The 22,913-nt window shown below is 40.7% G+C and overlaps 1 protein-coding gene across 2 annotated transcripts in view; it reads left to right on the forward strand.

Annotated features, from left to right (window-relative positions):
- Positions 1–22,913, forward strand: part of LAMA2 (laminin subunit alpha 2) — a 1,085,231-nt gene that overhangs the window by 934,072 nt on the left and 128,246 nt on the right. For both annotated transcript variants that reach the window (XM_040429125.1, XM_040429126.1), the window contains exons 39-41: positions 853–1,016; positions 3,742–3,880; positions 18,772–18,874. In XM_040429125.1, coding sequence (XP_040285059.1) covers positions 853–1,016; positions 3,742–3,880; positions 18,772–18,874 — 406 coding nt within the window. The remainder of the gene's footprint in view (positions 1–852; positions 1,017–3,741; positions 3,881–18,771; positions 18,875–22,913) is intronic.

The raw sequence follows: 22,913 nt of genomic DNA on the forward strand, positions 1-22,913 counted from the left end.
GCTGCTGCTTGTTAGCCTTGTTAGATTTTTAAAATCTTGTGTACAATACAGAAAATCTCCATATGGAACTTGACCTGATGTGCACATTTTGCAAGGCAAAGCATGTCAATTGTTTGTGCACGTTTTAAGTGCAAAATTTCCCCAATGCAAATGATGCAATCTGGGACAACTGTAACATATGTAGATTTTGATGGGGATGTGGTTCAGAATGTTCTATCTGCAGAATGGATATACGGATGCAGGCAGGGCATGGTGTGCTGTCCGTATTTTTTGATGCCTCATTGAAATGGATCCACATCCAATCCACAAAAAATGTGTATCAAATGCAGACCGGTTGTGTAAATGGGGCCTTATACTAATGTCTCTTTTCATGCAGAGGAATGTTAATGATGTGGTATAATTTACTTTTTAACGGTCACTATCTGTTAAAGGGTATGTCCAGGCTAGAGATATTGATGACCTATCCTCAGGACAGATTATCAATATCAGATTCTGACACCCTCGCCGATCAGCTCTCTGAAGGGTCCGCTGTGCTTGCGCTGCACCCTCTTCAAAGCATACCTGCATGTTAGCACGTTGTAGCAGCAGTGCAATGCAGATACAGCCATTCATCCCATTTAAGTGCATGGGAGAGTAAGCCGTGGTTACACTGCACTGCCACTACTAAGTAGACGAAGAAGACAAAGCGTTGTCATGAGCTAATCAGCAGGGTTGTCAGGAGTCAGTCCCCCGCTAATCTAATCTATTTGAGGATAGGTCCTCAAAACCAGTAGTTCGGAAACTTCTTTTAAGCCCATGTTTGATACATAATATAATATTATCAGAATATAACATTATATTTTCTTCTTACAGGAATTGATGGATATAAACAAAGAACTACCACAACTGACTGAAAGATTAAATGTCAAAATAAACAATCTCACTGATGAGATCCAAACCAGGGATCTTCCAGAGCAAGTACTCCAGGCAGAATTACATGCAGCCCAGCTAACAGAGTCCTCTAGAATGCTTGATGGGTGAGTAGAAACAGATTAGCAGAAGTGTGTACTGAGAAAACACATGCACATGCTATGGGGCCCCTGGAGATAGGGGGACCATTCAAGGAGCATATTGAACAAATAAAGGAGATACTAGTTATTTTGTCCAGAAATTAGGCTGTATCCATAAGAACTGGCAGTATCAGATTTGTAAGATTTTCATTAGATATGTCATTTCATGTGTAGCATCATGATATAAATTATGATACACTATATCAATGACCTTCAGCCTTATGTGATCATTGATGGCCTGTTGCACCTCAATCAAAATGTTTTCAAGATTTACTAAGCTCTCATTTGCTTTGTACATTAATGTATCTTGCTAATCCTAGATACCAGCACGTCTCTCGCTCCCTCTCTCTCTCCATAAAATGACTGGCTTTAATTCAAGCTAAGATACAGTACATCAGTGCCACCTACCTGTGTATCAGATATGTACTTGTCCAGCAGACTGTCTCTCCTGCAGATCTCAGCAAGAAGCAAAATCATTACCAACTGACTGGTAGAATATAGTACAAAACTGTGCCAGGTATAGGATTCAAAGCCTAAGCTGCAGAGATTCACTGAAGAATACAGAAATGTAATATGCCATAAATATATGATAGGTAGATAGATAGATAGATAGATAGATAGCTAGATGGATAGACATATAGATAGATAGCTAGATAGATAGCTAGATAGATAGCTAGATAGATAGCTAGATAGCTAGATAGATTGATGGACAGACAGACAGACAGATAGATAGATAGATAGATAGATAGATAGATAGATAGATAGATAGATAGATAGATATTAGATACTGTCCCAAATACTAAACAGTGAGGGACATCCACTTTAGGAGACTCTCTGATCTACTCCCAGACTTCAGGTCCATGGAGGAGGAAGAGAAACTGCCCATCCTGCTGGGAGAGGAAGAGGACACACTGTGGACATAGCAGCACAATATATCAGTGCCTGCCACAGACTGAGAGGAGCGTGATATGCCATGGAATCCGATACCCTGACCCAGGGTGTGTCCGCACCCCTTCCCCCCTGTCATTATACGCCACGGATTCCTATACACCGACCCCGGGTGTGTCCCCATTTCTAAACCCCCTATTTCCCACATGCTTTGGCAATACTAATGTATAATTTTAGACCTGCCAATAAAGCGTTATTGTTGATTGATTGATTGATTGATTGATTGAGAGATCGATAGAAAGATAATAGATAGATAGATAGATAGATAGATAAATAGATGTACAGATAGATAGATACAGATAGTAGATATGAAATAGATAGATAAATGGATGCATAGTAGATGTGAAATAGATAGATGGATAGATAGATAGATAGATAGATAGATAGATAGATAGATAGATAGATAGATAGATAGATAGATAGATAGATATTAGATAGAGATAGATAACAGAAGATAGATAGATAGATTTAACCATTTAAATTAGCCATTTAGTCCCATTGTGGTATGGAATCATATTTTTATAACACACAATATGCCAACGTTGTAATGCTACATGCTTCAAATTCGTTTTGGGTCCAATACTTCTAAATCTATAAAAAAAAAGAAAATCAGTCTGCTTTGATTCTACCTGAATCAAAAGTGCTACAATTAGCCTGAAAATGAGTGTCTGACACTGTGAGGTTTCCTAGGACTCTTATTTTTTCCTCTTGTGTCTTTCTCTCTGTCCTTTTTTAAATTAATGTCTCCTTCTACGAAGACACAGGTATTGATACACTCAAATGTTATATTAATGAGAAAATAAAAGGATTATATATTCACAACCATTCCAATATGGCGACATTTTAATTGCAGGAAATAAAGTACTTCATCAGCAGGACTCAAGACCCCTACATGGAGGGGGGAGTTTTATCAAAACTGTTGTAAAGGAAAACTGCCTTTCCACCTTTCAATTTCCAAAGGTGTTCTGACAAATAAAAGGTGGAATCTAATTGGTAACTGGGTAACTAAGCCAGCAGTTTTGATACATTTTTCCCCATGGGTCATTTATATTTGGGATACCTTTGAATTAGGAATAGTTTGGGATTTTTATTTTAATTTTTTTATGCAAAGACAGCCTAATAGAAATGAGCAAATTTCCTAAATTTTGTTTCAGGTCAGATATGGTTCAAATAGATCTGACCTGAATCAAAAGTGTACCAATTGTCCTGAAAAGTCCTGTATGACACTTTGGGGTCTCCTATGACTCCTAGCTCCAGCCCCTTATAAGCTTTTTAACTCCAAGACAGTGTTATTAAGGTCAAAATGACAGTGACATATATGGCTTGTTTTAATAACACATTGTCAGAATTTTCTTTAGTATTCCTTTTTGGTGGCTGATGTCTTGTTCTGTCTTCTGACTTGCAAAATGGTGGACTTCATTTGTGCGGGACGAAACACCATATTTTCAAATTTAACAAAATTAGTATCTTTCTGGAAATTTGTGATGAATTGGATTAGAATACAATCAATTCAATTACTCTACAGCCTGACCCCAAAAAATGTGGCTATTTACTCTAATGGCTTAGTTGCAAACAGCTGCCTGCACAAAAGTGATTTTACCCATGAAGAATGCTTGCCCATGCCAAGTGCTGTAATTATATTACCCACAATTGCTTTGCTATAGCAGCTATATATGTTGCCATGAATTCACTTTTGTAGGGTTTCAGTTGCACTTGAACTCAACACTTCTATCTGTTTTCACAGAATCCTTGCTGAAGCTAAAAACCTTTCACTTAATGCTACAGCAGCTTTCAATGCATACAGCAATATCAAGAAGTTGATTGATAATGCAGATGATGCTGCAAAAGAGGCCAAAGCCAAGGCTAATGAAGCAGTAGAACTGGTAAGCGTAAGGACACTTAGAAAAAAGTGCTGAACCATCACTTAAAAGTTTGAAAAGTATTGGCAGTTCCATACTCAAGGCCAAATTTTGGAGCAATTCATTGTTTGGAGTTCCTTATAACACCACATGCCTTAGGACATGGCCTGGCATTTCAAAGAGGTTATACTGCTCCTTAGTGCTCTGTTTTATGGCCCTTGTCTGCTACCATATAGGCTCTGTAAAGGTTGTAGGCTCTGATGAGATGTTCTTCCCATGATCTGAGACATATACAAATGCCATCTGGTGGAGCAGGCAACAATCTTTTGGCTCATACAAAATTCAACAGTAGTACCTAAGTATAAAATCAAAGGTATCCTGTACATAGGTTGAAACCCCATTTACCTGCAAGAGAACCTTAAAAGGGTTTATTAGAGGTTTGTACTAAGCATAGCCATAATATTAGCTATACTAATAGTAAAGGTAACAAAGTCCTAAACCTTAAAAAAAGACGTGTCACCTCTCCTGATATGTCTGCTTTAGTTAATATTTGTATTCCCCATGTAATAACAATTCTCTGTCATTCCTGTATGATTCTCCTCCATCATTTTATGAATAAAGGTACAACTGGGTATTACCAGTTAGGGGGAGGGGGGGTGTTACTGCACAGTCTGACACTGTTCAATGAGTGCCGCCAGTTTGAGATGGTGCAGGGATACAATCCCAACTGTTAGGCTGAGTTCACACAGGCGAGATTTCCACGCGGGTGCAATGCGGGAGATGAACGCATTGCACCCGCACTGAATCCCGACCCATTCATTTCTATGGGGCTGTGCACATGAGCGGTGATTTTCACGCATCACTTATGCGTTGCGTGAAAATCGCAGCATGCTCTATATTGTGCGTTTATCACGCACCGCAGGCCCCATAGTAGTGAATGGGGCTGAGTGAAAATCGCAAGCATCCGCAAGCAAGTGTGGATGCGGGGCGATTTTCACGCACGGTTGCTAGGAGACGATCGGGACGGAGACCCGATCATTATTATTTTCCCTTTTAACATGGTTATAAGGGAAAATAATAGAATTCTTAATACAGAATGCATAGTACAATAACGCTGGAGGGGTTAAAAAAATTTTTTTAAAAATTTAACTCACCTTAATCCACTTGCTCGCGCAGCCGGCATCTCTTCTGTGGTGACCTGTGGTGACGTCATTCTGGTCATCACATGGTCCATCACATGATCTTTTACCATGGTGATGGACCATGTGATGACCGGAGTGACGTCACCACAGGTCCTTTTCCTGTACACAGCTAAGAAGAAGACAGAAGAGATGCCAGCTGCGCTAGCAAGTGGATTAAGGTGAGTTAAATTATTTTTATTTTTTTTAACCCCTCCTATTGCTATTGTACTATGCATTCTGTATTAAGAATGCTATTATTTTCCCTTATAACCATGTTATAAGGGAAAATAATACAATCTACACAACCCCGATCCTAAACCCGAACTTCTGTGAAGAAGTTCGGGTTTGGGTACCAAACATGCCGATTTTTCTCACGCGCGTGCAAAACGCATTACAATGTTTCCCGCAACGCACCCACACCTTTTCCCGCAACGCCCATGTGAACCCAGCCTTAACACTCAGTTGTATCTTTACTTCTATACTTCTGGCAGGAATAATAGAGAAACAACACAACATACAGCTATAAAACAAGATGCTCCAGAATTGTTATTGCTTGTAGAATGCAAGTAGTTACTAAAACAGAATTGTCAGAAGCGATGGCAGGTCCTCTTTAAAAGGCTCCTGGGGTATTCTGTACATTTTGATAGCTCTATGATAAACCAAGGGCTGACAATTTCAAAGTATTCCACTAGTTTTAAATTCAAGTAAGCTGTTTGACTTGATAAAACTTAACACTGTGCATAAAAGTAGACATTGAGATTTACTCAAATAGGACTTAAATAGAACTGTTTTTAGGAAAAATGTAAATGTAGTGGTTTTTGCTGTTGTTGTGAAAACTATGTCTGATAACTTTGTTCTTTTTAGATAAAATTTTTTATATGTGTAGATTTATCAAACTGGTGTAAAGTAGAACTGGCTTAGTTGCCCATAGCAACCAATCAAATTCCACCTTTAATTTTTCACAGCTCCTTTGGAAAATGAAAGGTGGAATCTGATTGGTTGCTATGGGCAACTAAGCCAGTTCTACTTTACACCAGTTTGATAAATCTCCCGCACAATGTCTATGATTTCCACAAAGTATTTACACAAAACTAATATATTACTTAAGGGTATTTAATGACATGTTCACCCCTTGTAATAGAAATGTTAGTTTTTCACATTTAGCCTGAGTTTTTGATTTCCCTCAATTGCTGGCAAATTTCTAGATATGTCCTTTGTTTGCCATACTCATATTACTGCATGCAAATGTGACCTTTCTGAGCAATTATTTTGATTGTACGGTATCTAATAGCGCTCAAAACCCAGGATAGCATGATAGTTTGTAAAATGCCCAACTAAGATTAATCTGTATTCACATTCGATACAACTTCATTTTGCTCAAGCTCAATTAATTTTAAACAGGAAATATATTGCATTTTTCCATGTTTCAAGCTTATAGACTTATTTTTTCGAGGATTTGCTTCACAATGAGCATTGCATTGCAGAATGAGCATTGTAATTTGTGATATGATTTAAGTCCTACATTGTTAGCGTCATGCTTTTCACTGCCACGGGAAGGAAAAAGGTACCAAAAGTTAAATCTTTTAGCTCAAAAATTGTTATACAAAATAAAAAGTCTGAATAAAAGTGAATAAGCATGGTATTTTTACTATGGTGAATATTTTGGTCTCACATCTGCTGCCCTGCATTCTTAATAGTCCGTCCCTCTGCCCCAACAAATGCAGATGCAGGAGAAAACCCTCATAGGGGTCTCCATAAAAATATTTACCATATATTAGAGAGAAGTGAATTTCTCAAAATTAATTTCGGATGTGATTTGCCAAATTTTTCCAATTTTTTTTATTCAGGTATGAATTTATTCATGAAGTAACTATGTATGCAATCTGTTTGCGAACTTAATTAGAATTACTTTTTACTGCCTGAGAAGAACGCTTAAAATATTACTTTATTCTGATAAAAGTTAAAATGTTGTGGCTACCCGCCAACAATACAGATCAGGCTAGGTGCAATGAAGCGGTGGACTGTTTGTATAATATACAGCCACTGGCTTCACTGGTACCAATAATACTTCTGTGTGCAGTACTGGAAAGAATCCACCAGGATAACTGCTCTCAGAATGGATACACTTAATGTTTATAATGTGTATCAAGGGTTAATAGGTCAGTCCAAGCTAATGACAGCACTCACAAAGGGGGGGGGGTGATTGCCTAAATATGCGTTTGTAGCTAGCAAACATACCCCAAACAGCTGTCACACTCTGGGACCTAGTATTAGGCTCTTATGTGCATGGTCCCTGCCTAATGTAGCGTCCACTCGACGCGTTTCTTATGCTGACCAATAGGGGCAGTCTATCATCAGGAGCAGAGTGACTAAGCTCCCATTGCGTCTCGTCTGTGTGCGTCTCGCTGGAGGAGCCACTCGTGCAGCAGAGTAATCGCACAGCCTCTGGCTCTATGACGGCCATAATCGTGGCTGCCATGAGCGCTCTTTACATAGATGGGGCCACTCCCACTGGACGAAGCTACGGACGGCAGGGATTGGACGAGGCAGAATAGACCTCCCCTCATGCCGTCCTTCATTTTATGCATGACGCTGACATGGGTACTGGTTGATTGGCTACATTAGCTACTTGTAAGTAGAAATACAGATCCTATCTGTGGATTATGGGTTACAGCAAGGGAAGGGATTCAAGCAAAGTATAGTCAGTCTCCCTTGACAGGGAAACAATGGCTAATAATACTATATATGGTAAACTAGTCTTATATTTGATCTATACAGCACTTAGATGTTATTACTGACATAGGCTGAGGGCATTGGAGCCTGTATGTATAACATTTCAAGGCAAAAAACGGCATGGCATATTTATCAACATGGCTGCTTATACTAACCGCAGATGTCATACAAAGTTAGATAAAGCTAGTATATGAAATAAAATCATTCAAGCCGCTTGGTTTAAGTGTCTGTAATGTGAAGGTCCATTGTGCTTCTTTACGCAGCAATAGATTGTCCACATCGCCTCCTCTAGGGGAAGCCTTCACATGTTCAATTCCTTGAAATGTGATACAGTTATTTACTCCCGAATTACATTCCATAACATGTTGCGCAATTAGTGTATCGTCCTGTTTGCTGATGTTGGAAAGATGTTCCCTTATGCGCCTCCGAAACTCTCTTTTAGTTTTGCCTACATATTGCTTTAGGCAAATACATGTAGCAACATACACTACACCAACTGTCCTACAGTTTATGAAGGACCTGATGTTATACGTGCGTCCTGTAGCTGTACATCTGACCATATTTCCTTCTTAATCGCTTTGCAAGCTATACAGTTACCGCACTTAAAAGTGCCCATGGGTTTGTTGCTTAGCCATGTCGCATCTAAAGGGGGATCGTATAAGCTGTGCACCAAATTATCTCTCAGATTACTTCCCCTTCTGTATGTTATGAGAGGATAATCTCCCACCAGGTGACCTACTATTGGGTCTGATTTCAATAGTCCCCAATGTTCATTTAGTAGGTCACGAATTTCCCTATTTGCCATATCATTGGTCCCTATGATCCGGATTGTGCCGTCATTCGACTCACGTTTTTTAGGGTGCAATAGGTCATCTCTGTTACTCACTGATGCGTACGCCTCAATGAGACATGACTTTGGATATCCTCTTTGGGAAAATCTTTTTTGCAGGTCATTAGCGGCCCTTTTAAAATCTACCCACTCAAAACAATTGCGCCTGGCTCGTAAATATTGGCCTTTGGGTATGCCATGTTTGAGCCTCTTTGAATGATAGCTTTCCAATCTGAGTAAGTTGTTGGTGGCCGTAGGTTTGCGGTACATGTTCGTAACAATCTTTCTGGATTTGTCAATGGTGATTGACAAATCCAGGAATGTCAGATGGGTGTCATCAATTTCAAGGGAGACTGACTGACTATACTTTGCTTGAATCCCTTCCCTTGCTGTAACCCATAATCCACAGATAGGATCTGTATTTCTACTTACAAGTAGCTAATGTAGCCAATCAACCAGTACCCATGTCAGCGTCATGCATAAAATGAAGGACGGCATGAGGGGAGGTCTATTCTGCCTCGTCCAATCCCTGCCGTCCATAGCTTTGCCCAGTGGGAGTGGCCCCATTTATGTAAAGAGCGGTCATGGCGGCCGCGATTACGGCCGTCATAGAGCCGGAGGCTGTGCGATTACTCTGCTGCACGAGTGGCTCCTCCAGCGTGCAGCACTATCCCCTGTTTCTCCTAGATGCAGTCACGCTAAAACACACAGGCGAGACGCAATGGGAACTAAGTCACTCTGCTCCTGATGATAGACTGCCCCTATTGGTCAGCATAAGAAATGCGTCGAGGCGGGGACCATGCACATAAGAGCCTAATACTAGGTCCCAGAGTGTGACAGCTGTTTGGGGTATGTTTGCTAGCTACAAAACGCATATTTAGGCAATCACCCCCTCCCTTTGTGAGTGCTGTCATTAGCTCGGACTGACCTATTAACCCTTGATACACATTATAAACATTAAGTGTATCCATTCTGAGAGCAGTTATCCTGGTGGATTCATTCCAGTACTGCACTCAGAAGTATTATTGGTACCAGTGAAGCCAGTGGCTGTATATTATACAAACAGTCCACCGCTTCATTGCACCTAGCCTGATTTGTATTGTTGGCGGGTAGCCACAACATTTTAGCTTTTATCAGAATAAAGTAATATTTTAAGCGTTCTTCTCAGGCAGTAAAAAGTAATTCTAATTAAGTTCGCAAACAGATTGCATACATAGTTACTCCATTTTTATTGTGCACAACTATGGCAGGCTTCTTGTCAGGAGGTCTTGATCCTGAAAAGTGGCTGGGAGACTATAGGGAAGTGTTTTCAGACAAAGATTTACCAGCACAGACTAAAACACCTAGTATCTCAGCAGCATTCAGGAACCTCACCAGAGTTTACAAAAATCAGGTGCGATCTTGGTGGGAGGTGCAAACCTTAGAGACGTACCTGAAAAATAAAATAATTCCACGTGGTTTGAGGAATCCTGTTTTGCCCAGCATACGTCTGAGAACAGAATCATTTATCAAAAAGTGGGGAAAAGAGTCAGTGGAGGGTACCCTGCGTCTTATGAAATTTCTCCTGGAAGAGGAAAAAGAACTCCTAGTGACGAATACAGCTGAATTACAGGAGTGTATATAGATTGCCAAAACATTTTCTGCAGCAGCAGATTTTGAGAAAAAAGAGCTATTGCTGCAGCAGTCAATAGAAAGCTTTACAGGTTTCCTCAGGGAGTGTAAGCATTTTCAGTTCGTCAGGGATACCAGGGATTTTAAGGAGGGAAATTTTTTTGATTTCATTAAAACTGGCCAAAAAACAACAGTGGACAGTGACAGAGAACTATCAGAAAGTCAGAGTACATCCACACAGGGGAGCACCCAGGAATTTTCTTTAGGGGGGGTCCGAAAGGCAAAAAAATGCGGCATGTGTAGTGCGCTATGCTAATTGAATTTTTCAAAGCCCCCTTTATATTTAAAAATGCAGGGAAAGGGTGTAGTGTGTTGTGCTGATTCTTTTACTTGGCGATTCTAAAAGGCCTGCAGGAAAATAACAATGCGGCGCACGTTTTTTTTTTGGCCCCGCCCATTATTAAAAGCCCCTCCTATATATAATAGGCCACTCCCAACAAACACTGTACAGCTGACATTCTATAGTTGCGGCCTGTCTCTACACATCATACGGAGAGGGGAGGGTCTGTCCTGGCTGCACTGCCTGCTTATATAACAAGCTACAGCCAGGAAGCTCCTCCGCTCTCCTCCCTCCCCTGATCCTGCTCAAGGCCTGTGGTTCCCCCCACCATCTGCCACCTGCCCGTGGCCTGCTGCCCCCCTTGACCGTCCTCACCCAGCTCTGAATCCTCCTTCTGCAAATGGCAGGGGGAGGAGCCGGAGCATCTCCTCTCCTACATAGCGCCCCATACCTCTTACATCCAGTGATGTCACCTTTGTTGTAGACGTTCTCTTTCCTCATCTTCTCCATTCAGACCAGACCGCCATGATGATTTTTCAGCCATCTCCCATCTCTGCAGAGATTAACAAACAGACATTAGTTTCCCACATTTCCATCATCTTCACATCTTCTGAACACCCTTTCCTGCCACCCCCAATACTGTGCCCGCTGTGCCCCCAATACTATACTACAGAAACAGTCCCCCTGGAAATACTACTACCACACAGATAGTGCCCCCCTCAACAATTATTGGCACACAGTGCTCTAAAAAAATAACTGCGCCCAGACACTAATAGTATAAAGATAATGTCCCCCAAAAATTATTGTGCTAAGCTGATACTGTGGCAGGGTGCCCCACAAAATAACAGGGCTCCCCAAAATAGAAATAATTCTCTGCCACAGCACACTTAGTAGTAATAACGCCCCTATAGTGCCCATACTAGTAATCATGTTCCTCATAGCCCCCCAGTATTAGCAAAGCTCCGCATAATACCTCCTAGTACTAATAATTCTCCCTACAATATGACAGTACATGAAATACCCCCGGTTAGTGCCCGCTGTTGAGCTAATGTCCCCATAATGTATGCCAGTATAAAATACCCCTATATAGTGCCCCAGTAAATTCCCTCATAGTGCTCCTCTCCCTTCCCCATAGTGTCCCCCATAATATGCCAGTAAAAAATGCCCCTTCTAAGTGCCACCATATGCCCCAATAGTGCTCCACTCCCCCATAGTGCCGCTCTCCCCTATAGTGCCTACCATAATGTGCCAGTAAAAAAATGCCCCCTTAGTGACACCAGATGCCATAATGCCCCCATAATGTGCCAATAAGAATAAAGGCCCCTTTAGAGCCCCCACTTCCCCTTAGTGCCCCCAAATAATGCCCCTATAGTGCAACCAGATGCCCCATAGTGCCATTCTCCCCTATAGTGCCCCCATAATATGTCAATAAAAAAAAAAAACCTTTAGACCCCCCAGATGCCCCCATAGTGCTCCTCTCCCCCATGGTGCCGCCCCATAAAGTTCCACCATATGCCCCAATAGTGCTCCACTCCTCCATAGTGCCGTTCTCCCCTATAGTGCCTCCCATAATGTGCCAGTAAAAAATGCCCCCTTAGTGCCACCAGATGCCATAATGCCCCAATGTGCCAATAAGAAAAAAAGGCCCCTTTAGTACCCCCACTTCCCCATAGTGCCCCCAAATAATGCCCCTATAGTGCCACCAGATGCCCCATAGTGCCGTTCTCCCCTGTAGTGCCCCCCATAATGTGTAAAAAAAAAAGCCCCTTTAGAGCCCCCATAGTGCTCCTCTCCCCCATGGTGCCCCCCAAATAATGCCCCTATAGTGCCACCAGATGCCCCATAGTGCCGTTCTCCCCTATAGTGCCCCCCATAATGTGTAAAAAAAAAAAAAAGCCCCTTTAGAGCCCCCATAGTGCTCCTCTCCCCCATGGTGCCCCCCAAATAATGTCCCTATAGTGCCACCAGATGCCCCCTTGTGCCGTTCTCCCCATAATGTGTAAAAAAAAGCCCCTTTAGAGCCCCCATAGTGCTCCTCTCCCCCATGGTCCCCCCCCATAATGTGCCAGTAAGAAGTGCCACCTAAAAAAAAAAGAGTACCACCAGATGCCCCATAGTGCCGTTCTCCCCTTTAGTCTCCCCTTTAGTGCCCCCATAGTGCCAGCTCCCCCCCTCCAAAAAAAACAAAACAACAAAAATAAAATAAAAAATACACTGATACTTACCTCCATCAGCAGCGATGCGATGCAGGCTCTTCCGGCCTGTGTCCCTGCTGTGTGCTGCCCGGCTCAGGCGCGTGATGATGACGTCATCTCGCCTGAGCCGGCCTCTGATAGGCTGCAGGCATTAGTGCCTGCGGCCTATCAGAAGAACAGGGGAGGGACACGCCTCTCCCTCCCCTGCTGCAGCACAGCACAGGCATCTGTATCGCTGTCCTAAGGACGGCGATACAGATGGATTAGATATGGAGATGAGCGCTTCCACAATGGAAGCGCTCATCTCCTAGTACTCCCACTGCCCCCCCGGTCCCCCCCACCACCGCCGCGGCCGCAATTACATCCAAGGCCGCGCCGCCTGTGGTGATCGGCGGTGCGGCCCTGAAGGATTAAAAAAAAAAAAATTTGGTTGGTTGTTCTAGGGGGGGTCCAGACCCGCTGGACCCCCCCTGTAGGTGCACCACTGCATCCACAGTACCCAGAGGTAGGGGGAGAGGCCGCTACTGCACTCGTGGACGTGGCCGGGGTACTAGTGAGAGAAGTGATAGGGGGGGTTTTTTAGGGACAGCACTCCCCACTTCAGACTACCAACTACGAAGAAGGAGAGACAATTAGGGATAGAAAATACAAATGACAAACTACAAGTGATAAATATCTCTAAACGTCCCCTTAATAAAGTGGAAATTGCAGTTTTATATAAAGGCCTTTCATTTGTCCCAGACTGTCGCTTTAACCCCTTCCATTGGTTCAAAGACATTAACCTGTTTATCAGGAAACTCAAATGGAAGAAATTCTTCCTACAAAATTATAGTGAGCAATGTCGTAGACTAGGCATTGAACCTGAAGATTTACAGGATGTCAGAATGCTAACCGACCTGTTGGAAGAAGGGGATAAACAACCAGGCCAGGGCCCATTTACAAATTTGAGATTACAATCACGAAAAAGCCCGCCCCATAGGTGACTATTCCCCGCTGGATGCATTTCTCACAGTCATTACAGATAAACTTAAATCTCTCTGTCCATATACATCCCACACATCCAATCTCACAACGGAAGATTCCACTATAGTAATCAAACCCTCAGACAAGGGGGGTAACATTGTGATTATGGATGTGGATAAATATGAAGACATGTGTGCACGTATCTTAAATGATAGTTCATGCTACCGGCGGTTGGACCACAATCCTATGGATGTGTTTGAACTTCAACTTAGGCACATCCTATCTAAGGCTGAACAATGTCACCTTATTGATAAGACAGAATTCTCTTTCCAGTTACCTGAAAATCCGGTAATAGCTGCTTTTTACAGCGTGCCAAAAATACACAAAGGGCTTAGTCCCTTAAAGGGCAGGCCCATAGTGTCAGGAGTACGGAGTCTCACTGAGAAAATCAGTATGTACTTGGATGAAATATTAAGACCTTTCGTATTCAATCTCCCGTCATACGTGCGAGACTTCATGGACGTCCTCAGACGCCTAAATGACGTCTATTGTGACACAGAAACATATCTAGCCAGCCTCGACATAGAGGCACTTTACAGCTCTATACCACACAGGAAGGGATGTGAAGCGGTTAGAACATTCCTTCATGAGAGGGGATCACATTTAATGGCCCATGGCGAGCTAGTGATGGAATTATTAGAGTTCATCCTGGACCACAATGTCTTCCTCTTCAACCGAAATTCTACCACCAGCTCAGGGGAGTGGCAATGGGCAGTCCGTGTGCCCCGACCTTTGCCAATCTCTACCTGGGCTGGTGGGAAAGAGAATTTGTCTTCAGTGACAAAATGGACCAATGGACGTCGTCAGTGACCCTTTGGTTAAGAATCATAGACGACGTCTTTATTCTATGAAATGGCACATGTACGGCCTTCCATGAATTTGTATCACAGTTAAACAACAATGATATTGGTCTGTTTTTCACCAGTGAAATTGATTACACCCATTTGACATTCCTGGATTTGTCAATCACCATTGACAAATCCAGAAAGATTGTTACGAACATGTACCGCAAACCTACGGCCACCAACAACTTACTCAGATGGGAAAGCTTTCATCCAAAGAGGCTCAAACATGGCATACCCAAAAGCCAATATTTATGAGCCAGGCGCAATTGTTCTGAGTGGGCCGCTAATGACCTGCAAAAAAGATTTTCCCAAAGAGGATATCCAAAGTCATGTCTCATTGAGGCCTACGCACACGCATCAGTGAGTAACAAAGATGACCTATTGCACCCTAAAAAAAGTGAGTCGAATGACGGCACAATCCGGATCATAGGGACCTATGATATGGCAAATAGGGATATTCGTGACCTACTAAATGAACATTGGTGACTATTCAAATCAGACCCAATAGTAGGTCACCTGGTGGGAGATTATCCTCTGATAACATACAGAAGGGGAAGTAATCTGAGAGATAAGTTGGTGCACAGCTTATACAATCCCCCTTTAGATGCGACATGGCTAAGCAACAAACCCATGGGCACCTTTAAGTGCGGCAACTGTATAGCTTGCAAAGCGATTAAGAAAGGAAATATGGTCAGATGTACAGCTACAGGACGCACGTATAACATCAGGTCCTTCATAAACTGTAGGACAGTTGGTGTCGTGTATGTTGCTACATGTATCTGCCTAAAGCAATATCTAGGCAAAACTAAAAGAGAGTTTCGGAGGCGCATAGGGGAACACCTTTCCAACATCAGCAAACAGGATGATACACCAATTGCACAACATGTTATGGAATGTAATTCGGGAGTAAATAACTGTATCACATTTCAAGGCATTGAACATGTGAAGGCTTCCCCTAGAGGAGGCGATGTGGACAATCTATTGCTGCGTAAAGAAGCACAATGGACCTTCACATTACAGACACTTAAACCAAGCGGCTTGAATGATTTTATTTCATATACTAGCTTTATCTAACTTTGTATGACATCTAACATGCCGTTTTTTGCCTTGAAATGTTATACATACAGGCTCCAATGCCCTCAGCCTATGTCAGTAATAACATCTAAGTGCTGTATAGATCAAATATAAGACTAGATCACCATATATAGTATTATTAGCCATTGTTTCCCTGTCAAGGGAGACTGACTATAATTTGCTTGAATCCCTTCCCTTGCTGTAACCCATAATCCACAGATAGGATCTGTATTTCTACTTACAAGTAGCTAATGTAGCCAATCAACCAGTACCCACGTCAGCGTTATGCATAAAATGAAGGACGGCATGAGGGGAGGTCTATTCTGCCTCATCCAATCCCTGCCGTCCATAGCTTGATACACATTATAAACATTAAGTGTATCCATTCTGAGAGCAGTTATCCTGGTGGATTCTTTCCAGTACTGCACACAGAAGTATTATTGGTACCAGTGAAGCCAGTGGCTGTATATTATACAAACAGTCCACCGCTTCATTGCACCTAGCCTGATTTGTATTGTTTGTGGGTAGCCACAACATTTTAACTTTTACCAGAATAAAGTAATATTTTAAGCGTTCTTCTCAGGCAGTAAAAAATATGAATTTATTCAACTCAAATCAATAATACCATTATATAACAGGAGAGAAAGGATATAATACACCACTGGAAAAGAGGAGACATGCACATAAGTTCTCTTTCGAAAAGGTCATGAAAACTTAGTGTCTTAAGAGAGAATAGCTCTGGTCAGTCTTTGTTGGATCTTAGGTGCTGGCCTTGAACTATTCAACTAGTGCTTTTTCATAAAAGAAAGCCAATTTGCATATATTTTCCCCAGAAACACAGGAGAGTGTTGGCTGGGCTATAGTACTCCTCATGCATACTAGGTGGTCTTCCTAATAAAAAAAGTGCACCCCCACGACCATGAAATAGGCCACTAAGCTAACAGGGCAGTTTTCTCTTTATCAGTCATGTTTTCTTTCCGTTTTGTAAATAGAACTGACTTGAACATCTCATTTAGGGAAGTTTAATATGGGGAAATTTTGTATAGTACTCTTATCCTTGATAAATGAACAAATAAAATTGAAGTAGAATATTAACTTTTATTTGTACTAAAACCATGTTCAGTGTGAAGGCAAGCTGCCGTGAAGAAGACAACGATGGTGGAAAACATGTTAATAGAAATATTAAGGGGGGCATTTGCTGTCCTTTTAATGTAATTTTTAAGTTTTTTTTCTTTTAGGGGCTGAAACTGGATGCAACATTGTTTGAAATATTTAAAAATATTGCACATAATGAATGCGCCATAAAAATAATCGACTTGCTGAAACAGCCCTACTTTTCATGCAACTTTTCAAAGTGGCTTGGGGTGGGGTAGCTCACAAAAGTAACAAGAATTAGCAAAACAGCTTGCATGTAACAACACTAGCAACATTTTCACACCAGAAAACTGGCATAACAGCCTTGATAAATGCCCCCAAGTGTATTTTAGCTGTTTAGATTGTATCTAAATAGGCATTTGGATAAATTACAGAAAGAGTATAAAAAATAAAATTCTAGAGACGAAAATGTTTTAAGAAATTAAAATAGAAGGTAAAAGGAAAAAACTCAAATGATTTATGAAAATGTATTCACAGAATATTCACAGTTTTGTCAATCATTTCAATATCTAAGTTCTTACTGTAAGATTTTATTTCATTCTAGTTAGGAATGCAATTTTTAAGACACTAATGTTCTGTTCAACAGTAGATCCATTTTAAACTATTTTTAATGATTCCCAACAAATCCCAATGATCTAAAATGGGTTAATAAGTTTTCCGATAGATTATTGTCTTGCTATTCTGCTCATCAGGGGCAATGGAAACCCTACAGAAGGTAATACAAGAAGTGTCAATTGTTCATGACCAACTGCATGTGTACTATACAGTACATGCAACATAAAGGAAAATGCCCTCTTTCACCAGTTTATAGTTTACACATAGACAATCTATGTAAAATGTTGAAAACCATACAATTATATTGCATGATATTCTTGTTCTTAACCACCTCTATAGCCAGTATTATAGTATAGTTGCTTAGGCTACTTTCAAACTCGCGTTTGGTGCGGATCCGTCATGGATCTGCACAAACGCTTCCGTTCAGATAATACAACCGTATGCATCCGTTCAGAATGGATCAGTTTGTTTTATCTGTAACATAGCCAAAACGTCTTGAACACCATTGAAAGTTAATGGGAGACGGATACGTTTTCTATTGTGCCATATTGTGTCAGTGAAAACTGATCTGTCCCTATTGACTTACATTGTGTGTCAGGATCCGTTTGCCTCCGCATCGTCAGGCGGACACCAAAACACTGCAAGCAGCATTTTGGTGTCCGCCTCCAGAGCGGAATGGAGACTGATCCTTATCCATTCAGAATGCATTAGGGCAAAACCGATCCGTTTTGGACCGCTTGTGAGAGCCCTGAAACGGATCTCACAAACGGAAACCAAAACGCCAGTGTGAAAGTAGCCTTACTATACTATTAAAATGTAAAGATTGATGGTAGCTGCTGCAGTAGTTAGGAAGGGTAGCAGAAACACTTTTTGCAAACTTCTAAAACAATGAAAAGTATGCTGGCGTACAATGCGCCAAAATTTAGTGTATACAGTACTTGTTAATAATTTTGGCTTCAGGAGTTCTGTGCACAAGAAAATAATATTTATATCCTGTTGTAGATTTATGGTGTAATGTGCGGCAGTTTTCTGGCGGACAAACTGGTTGATGTCTTGAATTGCCTAGGTACTTCTAATGACCTGCCCTTCCTGCCCACTTTGTGCAAAATTGGTGTTGAAAAAGGGAAGAAAGTCACAAATTTATTTGCAAAACAGGATTTTTGTAAGCCAGGCAACTTTTCTATGTAGTGAATGGTGATTTGTTTTATTTCTTTTTAACACACATTAGTTTTCTTCAACTATTTGTACTTACAGTATTGCAAATGTTTATATCTGGATTCAATTCCAAAGGATTTTACCTAGCATATTGAACATATTCTGTTTATACTTTTACTCTAGTAATTTTTTTCTTTCCTTTTTTTTATTCTAACGAAGGTTACTGGTCCCCAGGGACCCCTTAAAGACAAAGCTAAAAGTTTCATTCAAAAAAGCTTCCGAGTTCATACGGATGCTAAAACACAGAGTCTTGATTTAAAAGGTAAGGTTTTCCACTTCTGAAAGATGCTAAAGTATATACTGTATTTTTCACTACATAAGATACAAAGGACCATAAGACACACTGGACCATAAGATCCTAGGATTTTAAGGAGGAAAATAATAAAAAAAATCATTTTCATCAGACCTGACATCAGACCCCCAAATCAGACCCCCGATCTTCATCAGATCTTAGATCAGATACCTAAATAGGACTCTAAAATCAGACCCCCCAATCTTCATCAGATCTTAGATCAGATACCTAAATAGGACTCTAAAATCAGACCCCCCAATCTTCATTAGACCTCAGATCAGACTCCCAATCTTTATCAGACCTGAGATTAGACCCCAATCAGACTGCACCTACAACAACTTGTCTTTATTGAAACCTTACATTCCATACACACAAGAAATTAAAATTAACTAAAAAGTAAAACATTAATGACACATGGTCCTTAAGCAGACATCATGTCAAAGAGCCCCTCCCCCGCTTGCTCAAAGTACAATATTACATACACTCAGGGCAGGTACAGTACAGCAATATAATACAGTAAAAACCTTTGCTCCTGTAGATCTTTCCTATGGACAGGTCTTACTGCCTTTGCCGTGGCTCTTTGACCATATTTAGGATCTAGGAGCATTTGCCTTGTTCCATTTCTGTGGACTTAATTGTTTTTAAAATCTTGTTCATGTAAGGGTACATTTACACGAGCGTATAATTCTATCCGCATCCGTTCCACATTTTGCGGAATAGATGCAGATCCATTCATTTCTATGGGTCAATAAAATGCGCTGACGTTTAGTATGTTGTCCGCATCCGTGTTTCCGCATTTCTAGTCCGCAAAAATATGAAGCTTGTACTACTATTGTCCGCAAAGATTGTTCCGCAGTCCCATTCAAGTCAATGGATCCGCAAATTGCGGATGACATGCGGAATGGTTTACGTAAATCATATTTTTGAAGGCCATAATAATTATTTTTTTCTCTCTCTCTTTTTTTTTCTTCCATTTTTTGCGGACTGTTAAAAACGGAAGACATGCGGAACACAAACGGAAGTCATTTGTCCGCAAAATGCGGACACGCGGTTCCGTGATTTGCGGACCACAAAACGGAAAGGAATGTACCCTTAGGCCTCTTTCACACTACCGTATGGCTATTTCAGTGTTTTGCGGTCTGTTTTTCACTGATCCGTTGTTCTGTTTTTTTTTGTTTCCGTTTCGGTTCCATTTTTCCATTCCGTTTTTCCGTATGGCATATACAGTATACATTAATTACATAGAACAAATTGAGCTGGGCATAACATTTTTAAATAGATGGTTCCGCAAAAAACGGAACGGATACAGAAGACATACGGATGCATTTCCGTATGTGTTCCGTTTTTTTTGCAGACCCATTGACTTTAATGGAGCCACGGAACGTGATTTGCGGCGAATTATAGGACATGTTCTATCTTTGCACGGAACGGAGATACGGAAACACGGAAACGGAATACATACGGAGTACATTCTGTTTTTTTTGCGGAACCATTGAAATGAATGGTTCTGTATACTGACCGTATACGGAACGCAAAAAAATGCCCGCAAAACGGAAAAAATAAACAGTAGTGTGAAAGAGGCCTTAAGCTGATAGATTAATAAATAAGATGTCGCACTAGGAAAAATGGACACCAAACCGGTGCACCTGTAAACTGAGACCACTCACTCAAAGAGAATAAATAATTAATATTATAACAGGGCACTCAAGAAACCGTGACCATGTGGTTGAAACAATTTAGTGCTTTATTTAATGGTAAAATAAACAAATTAATAATTGGCACAAATTGTAGTAAAATACTGTCTGATAATATTCAATAAATACAATCTAGAACAATAAACAGTAAATCGCAATGTTCAAAAAAATCAACTATATATTCGATGACATAGGAAAAAATATATTCGATAGCATAAGATAAAAATCTTCGATGGTATAGGATATAAATTAATCGATGATCATAAATATCACAGTCAATGAATTATTGGATCCAATAATTGTATGTATACCTAGGTATCGATATATTGAGACCAAGACCTTATGTCCCACACTTGATTACAGCGGCGTCCCGCCGGAACAGAGTAGGTAGCGGCGTCCCACTACAAAGTTACTTGCAAGTAAGAGTTGATTACCTTATAATCGCCCGAAGTTTTTCATCCAGACTTTGAACTATTTCCTCTCTCCAAATATGCCTGTATTCCTGCAGCACTTGTTAAATCGAGAGATTTTTCAGAACGGCTCTGTGATTCAGTTTGACGTCACTGCCAAGTCCACTAAGTCTCGGCCTTTAGATGAAAGTTCCGCAGTGGTATTCTATCAGAGATTTTCGTCGAAAAAAAGTCCAACTGTAGTCTGCTGAATAGTCGATTATAGGTGTTTAGGTCTTTCAGTATGAAGATGGGGGGTGTAGCACCAGACGCGTTTCGGGGTCCAACGTATTGCCCCTTCCTCAGTGGTAGATACCACCGCGGAATTTTCATCTAAAGGCCGAGACTTAGTGGCCTTGGCAGTGACGTCAAACAGAATTACAGAGCCGTCTGAAAAATCTCTCGATTTAACAAGTGCTGCAGGAATACAGGCATATTTGGAGAGAGGAAATAGTTCAAAGTCTGGATGAAAAACTTCGGGCGATTATAAGGTAATCAACTCTTACTTGCAAGTAACTTCGTAGCGGGACGCCGCTACCTACTCTGTTCCGGCGGGACGCCGCTGTAATCAAGTGTGGGACATAAGGTCTTGGTCTCAATATATCGATACCCAGGTATACATACAGCTATTGGATCCAATAATCCATTGACTGTGATATTTAGGATCATCGATTAATTTATATCCTATACCATCGAAGATTTTTATCTTATGCTATCGAATATATTTTTTCCTATGCCATCGAATATATAGTCGATTTTTTTGAACATTGCCATTTACTGTTTATTGTTCTAGATTGTATTTATTGAATATTATCAGACAGTATTTTGCTACAATTTGTGCCAATTATTAATTTGTTTATTTTACCATTAAATAAAGCACTAAATTGTTTCAACCACATGGTCACGGTTTCTTGAGTGCCCTGTTATAATATTAATTACTTAAGCTGATACATGTATGGGCTGAATATAATGTTCCAATATGTACATACTGTTGATATTTTGGAGGCACAGACCAATTTTTCACATATTCTATCTCTATACAGTAAATTTTCCTCCAAGCCATACTATTGTCACAGTATTTATCCCGTATAATTATCAGAGTAAACTTAATGAAATCTCAGGATTGCTGTGATCTGGCCATCCTCCTCCCAAGAACCAGAATTAAAAGCAAAGTTTTCTCTCCTCCACCATCTATGGAACTAGCTGTTAATCAAGCAACTTAAATTGCCTAATGTACATGCAAACGTCAACCTTGCTTTAAGATAAAAACCCTTTCAGGGATCATTGCAGCCTGTGGTCACAATGATCTTGATAAAAATAAAGTATTAGAATTATAACCTTTTTACACAATACAGTACAGTGCAGATGGTTCTGTGCTTTGGCATTAGAAGTCTTACTACTTGAGGACACAGTAAACTAGATAGAACCCCCCATTAAATTCCTTCCATAGAAATAAAAAAAGAAAACAATGTATGCCAGTCAAAGAAATATTTTACTGAGGATGTTGAATTTGCATTCAGGTTTGACAAGGGTAAACTGAATCATAATTCACTATCTAAAATCTTGCTAATAAAAAATATGTATCTCATAGAAAACTAATCTTGCAAAAGATGGATAGAGTCGATGTAGTCTGTAAGGTCTTTTTTTTCAGTTTTTTTAATTTATATGTAAATGTCATCTCACCTTAGTAAAGCTAAACTTCACACCTCCATGATTGATTTCTAAAGAGAGACAGGGTAGGTACACAGTGTAAATGTCTCTCCTGCAAAGCATACAGTACTTCTGAAGGCACACCAGTATTGTTGCAGTCATACTGTACCTCCTGATATATTGTTCTGAATGAAATGGATTGGATGACCAATTTAT

This window comes from Bufo bufo, chromosome 4 (genome assembly GCF_905171765.1).
Source record: "Bufo bufo chromosome 4, aBufBuf1.1, whole genome shotgun sequence".
NCBI classification, from domain to species: Eukaryota; Metazoa; Chordata; class Amphibia; order Anura; family Bufonidae; genus Bufo; species Bufo bufo.